Source organism: Lagopus leucura, unplaced genomic scaffold (genome assembly GCF_019238085.1).
Source record: "Lagopus leucura isolate 7727_CA_CO unplaced genomic scaffold, USGS_WTPT01 34207-0_obj-0_obj, whole genome shotgun sequence".
Classification (NCBI taxonomy): Eukaryota; Metazoa; Chordata; class Aves; order Galliformes; family Phasianidae; genus Lagopus; species Lagopus leucura.
In genome coordinates, this window is record NW_024969093.1 from 1 (window position 1) to 4,389 (window position 4,389).

The following is a 4,389-nucleotide window of genomic DNA, read 5'->3' on the forward strand; positions in this document are numbered from 1 at the left end:
CCCCCCCCCCCCCCCCCCCCCCATCCCTCCCCAAGTCCCCCTCCAACTCCTCACTGCAGTGCTGGGGCCTGAGCCGGCGGGGCTCTCAGGGCAGTGCGGAGGTTCAAGACTGGGAGACGGCTGCAGTGTGCTGGGGGGAGGGGGTGGAATGCTGTGGGGCACGGAGGGGGGGGGGGGTTCACCCTGTGCTCTGGGGATGGAGGGGGACACCGGGATCTGTGGGGAGAGGGCGCCCCGTCCCTGACCCCAACCCTTCTCCCACTGTTATCCCCATCAAACACCCACAGAGCGACCCCGGGATCCCAGAGCAAAGATCCCCAGCAGCCACATGGCCTCGCTGTGGCCCCCCCCCCCCCCCCTTCCCAAGCTCCTATCCGTGCCGTCTCTCCTTCACCCACTCTTTGTTGTTTCTTGCGAGAAGGAAAAAAAAAAAAAAAAAAAAAGGAGAAGCCAAACCCCAAACCAGGAGGCAGGAGCCTGTTTTGCCTCCCAGGCAATATTTCTGGAGCCAATCGGAATGCGCACCCACCCTGCCCCGCTCCCTAATTAAAGGCTTTGGAGCAGGGCCGCCCGCAGCTCTGGGCACACACTCTCGGGTCGCCTCTCGGCAGGAGCAGATCGGGGTACGTTGTGGGTAAAGGGGGGTCCCGGGCGGGCTGCAGCCCCCCGAGCTGCAGCGATGAGCGGCTCCTTCGACAAGAAACTCTCCAGCATCCTCACCGACCTGTCGGGCTCGCTGAGCTGCCATGCCTCCTCCAAGGACTCCCCGACGCTTCCCGAGTCCTCCGTCACCGACCTGGGCTACTACAGCGGCCAGCACGACTTCTACCCCGGCCAATCCTACGGGCAGCCCGTCGCCCATTACCCCTATCCCCAATTCAACCTCAACTCCATCGGCGCCGGCGGAACCTATTCCCCTAAATCTGACTATTCCTACAGCCCGTCCTACCGGCAGTACGGCCACTTCAGGGACCAGCAGCTCCCGGCGCAGGATGCAGGTATGGGGTCGTGGGCTGGGAGCTCTGCTGGTTCTCCGTTGGGAGATCGGATGGGAGAAGCTGTGACCCCCCCCCAGATGGGCGGCAGAAGTTGGGGATGGCGGTTGGGGGCTGGTGGGATCCGGATGAATCGTCATAGGGAACGTTGTAGGGACGGCAGCTGGCTGTCGTGGGGATCCCGATGTACTGCTGTAGGCTTCCCAACTTCTTGTTGTAGGGATCCCAGTCTGTTTTTGTAGGGAATCCCAATGTATCGCTGTAGGGACCGTCGTAGAGATCCCAACCTGTTGTTGTAGGGCTGCCAGTGTGTTGTGGTGGTGATCCCGATGTTTTTTGGTGGTGATCCCGATGTTTTTTGGTGGTGATCCCGATGTTTTTTGATAGTGATCCCAACACGTTTTTGTAGCAATCCCGACGTATTTCCATAGGGATCCCAATGTATTTCCATTGAGATCCCAATACATTCTCATATGGATCCCAATGTGTTTTTGTAGTGACCCCCAAATATTTTTATACAGCTCCCAATGCATTTCCATAGGGAATCCCAATATATTGCTACAGGAATCTCAATGTATCATCATAGGGATCCCAATGTATTTTCATTAGCAAACCCCAACGTGTTTCCACAGGGATCCCGATGTATTGCTCCCCAATAAGGGTTTAGGGCTGGGTCTGCCCTGCTTTGCTGCCATGCAGTGGGGTGACCCGGCTTGCTGTGGGGTGGGAGCTGCACAGGGACCCTTTGCCAGCCCCATCCTCACCCTGCTGCTCTGCATGCAGTGTCGGTGAAGGAGGAGCCGGAGCCCGAGGTGCGGATGGTCAACGGGAAACCCAAGAAGATCCGCAAACCCCGCACCATCTACTCCAGTTACCAACTGGCCGCCCTGCAGCGCCGCTTCCAGAAAGCCCAGTACCTGGCCCTGCCTGAGCGCGCCGAGCTGGCGGCCCAGCTGGGGCTCACCCAGACCCAGGTAGGGCTGAGCCCCCTCCCCGATCCCACCTGGGGGGCAGCGGGGTTGGGGTCAGGGCCGGATCCCACCTTGTGAGCCCCGAATCCGTGCGGGGTCGGCGCGGCTCGGTGAGGGGTGTCCTTTGGGTGGGAGCTGGGAGCGTTCAGGGGACCCCTGGATGTGGGGAGCCCTGGGGTGGGTGATCCACACTTGTAGGGTGCAGGGATTTCCCTGTGCAGAGCTGATCCACAGCGCTGAGGGAGGGGACAGAGTGTTCCCCTGGGGACGTGGGGCTTTACCCCCTCCCTGTCAGCACCCGCATGGACAGATTGCTGGGGGTGGGCTCTCAGGACTCCCCCATCCCAGCTCCATCGCCCCCCGCCCCACTCCCCCTGAGTGGGCTTCCCATTCCCAGAAATAGGGATTTGGAACGCCTGCGAACTTGTCGGTGCGCTGCCACGTCAGGTCGAGCTCCACAAAGAACGGGTTTCTCTTTCCCCACGCTTCCAGATCTTCCTCCCAGCTTTGGGACCAAAAGCTTCGCTTTCGGGGCTTTCAGGGCATGGGGACAAACCCGACCTCGCTGGCGTGACAGCCACCCCACAACCCACCCCATCCCATCCCCGTGCCCTCCCTGCCTGCAGGCCGGCGCCGGCGCCCTTGTGCCGCCCTTGGCGGACGCTCCCCAAACTCAACCTTCCTCCTCCTCCCTTGGGCGATGAAGCAATCGGGGACAACTCGGCAAAGGGCTGACGGAGCGCGTCACCCAGAGGGACATCCTGTTTGGGTGACACCGCCACTCCCAGCACCCCGTCCCCAAAGGCTCACAGCCTCACCCAACGCTGGGACGCTCCCGACGTGCCGGGCCGGTGTCCCGTGATGCCTGGTGTGATGGCTTCATGCAACACCCACGGCTCAGAGGCACGGCACGTCCAGGGACCCCACGGCACCCACAGCGTTGGTGACATTCAGTGCTGTCCCCACAGCGCCCCTGTGACGCCCTTAACGTGGGCTCTCGGTGTGCAGCGTGTTGCGTCCCTCCAAAGTAGCCACCTTACAGCTGCCTCGCCATGCTGGCTGTCTGTGGTTCCCCTCTCAGTGTTGGCTTCCCACGGTTCGTGGTGTCTTTGGGGTCCCTGCAACAGCGACTCTGTAAATCGCTTCCCCTACAGCGCACGGCCCGTTTGGGGTGTCCAAAATGCAATTATCAGCACCGTGGTGCGTGCTGTGCCTGGGGTCCCCGTGGCACCTGCATCACAGGTGGCTTCCATCGGTGCGTCCCCGTGACACAAACATCACGAGTGACCTCCTCTACTCGTGGTGTCGGCAGGGTGCCTGTGGCACTCACATCAGGTGGCTTCCCATGGGGTCCCCATGGCACCCAGATCATGGGAAGCCACCCACGGGGCCTGGGGTCCCCAGTTATTCCCGTATCATGGGTGGCTTCCTACAGCACGTGGCACATCTGGGATCCACATCACAGGTGGCTTCCCATGGCTCTGTCCCCATGACACCCATATCGTAGGTGCCTCCCGGTGCTGTGTGCCGGGTTCCCACAACCCCACACCACCATTCCCTTCCAACGTTCCCTGGACCCCACATCTCACCCTCCCCCCTCCCCCAGTGCCACCCACCGTCCTCTCACCCTGTCCCTCCCCCTCCAGGTGAAGATCTGGTTCCAGAACCGCCGCTCCAAGTTCAAGAAGCTCTACAAGAACGGCGAGGTGCCATTGGAGCACAGCCCCAACAACAGCGATTCCATGGCCTGCAACTCCCCCCCATCGCCTGCCGTCTGGGACAGTGCCTCGCACGGCAGCGCGCCGGGACGGACCCCCCTGCCACAGCCGCTGCCCTACAGCCCCTCGCCCGCCTTCCTGGAGGAGCACAGCCCCTGGTACCACCCGCAGAGCCTCGCTGCCCCCCACCAACCCCCCACCACCATGCACCACACCTCGCCGGGGCCGCCCCCCAACCCGGGCGCCGTCTATTAACCGCGTTGGGCAGAGACAGTGCAGAACTCCTTCTTTTCCCTTTTTCTTTTCCCCACCACCTTCCCCCCCCTCCCCCCCTCCCCTCGATTATTATTATTATTTTTTAAAGTGTTCCAGGACACTCGTGTACACACACACCCCTATATATCCACTTCTATATCCTCTCCTCTCCCGGCTCATCTCAGGAACAACAGGGACTGCAAAGGGTTGAACTCGTGAGCTCTGCGCCCAGGGGACACCACCGCCGCCCCCCAACAACTGCCTGCCCCCCCCCTCCCCCCCCCCCTGGACCCACAGGAGAGACATTTGGGTGACCGTCACCCCACCTTGGGGTCCCCGTGGAGCTTGTGGGGCGCCGTGTGGGATGGAGACATGAGGACCAAAGCAGGGTGCCACCCCCACCTGGAGCAGGGGGCACCCCTCACCCTGACGGCACCCAAAATCCAGCGC

The 4,389-nt window shown here is 62.0% G+C and overlaps 1 protein-coding gene across 1 annotated transcript; it reads left to right on the forward strand.

Moving 5' to 3' along the window:
• Positions 1-525: 525 nt before the first annotated feature.
• Positions 526-3,939, forward strand: DLX3 (distal-less homeobox 3). The gene is made up of 3 exons (XM_042894915.1): positions 526-998; positions 1,779-1,969; positions 3,613-3,939. The coding sequence occupies exons 1-3, from the start codon at positions 680-682 to the stop codon at positions 3,937-3,939; spliced, it is 837 nt and encodes a 278-aa protein (XP_042750849.1). The 5' UTR covers positions 526-679.
• Positions 3,940-4,389: the final 450 nt, after the last annotated feature.

What these genes read in the sequence shown, in the direction of transcription:
- DLX3 (XM_042894915.1), top strand. Translation starts at nt 680, where the DNA reads ATGAGCGGCTCCTTCGACAAGAAACTCTCCAGCATCCTCACCGACCTG. An exon ending in GCTCCCGGCGCAGGATGCAG is followed by an intron (nt 999 to 1,778) that starts GTATGGGGTCGT and finishes CTCTGCATGCAG; the next exon opens with TGTCGGTGAAGGAGGAGCCG. An exon ending in TGGGGCTCACCCAGACCCAG is followed by an intron (nt 1,970 to 3,612) that starts GTAGGGCTGAGC and finishes CTCCCCCTCCAG; the next exon opens with GTGAAGATCTGGTTCCAGAA.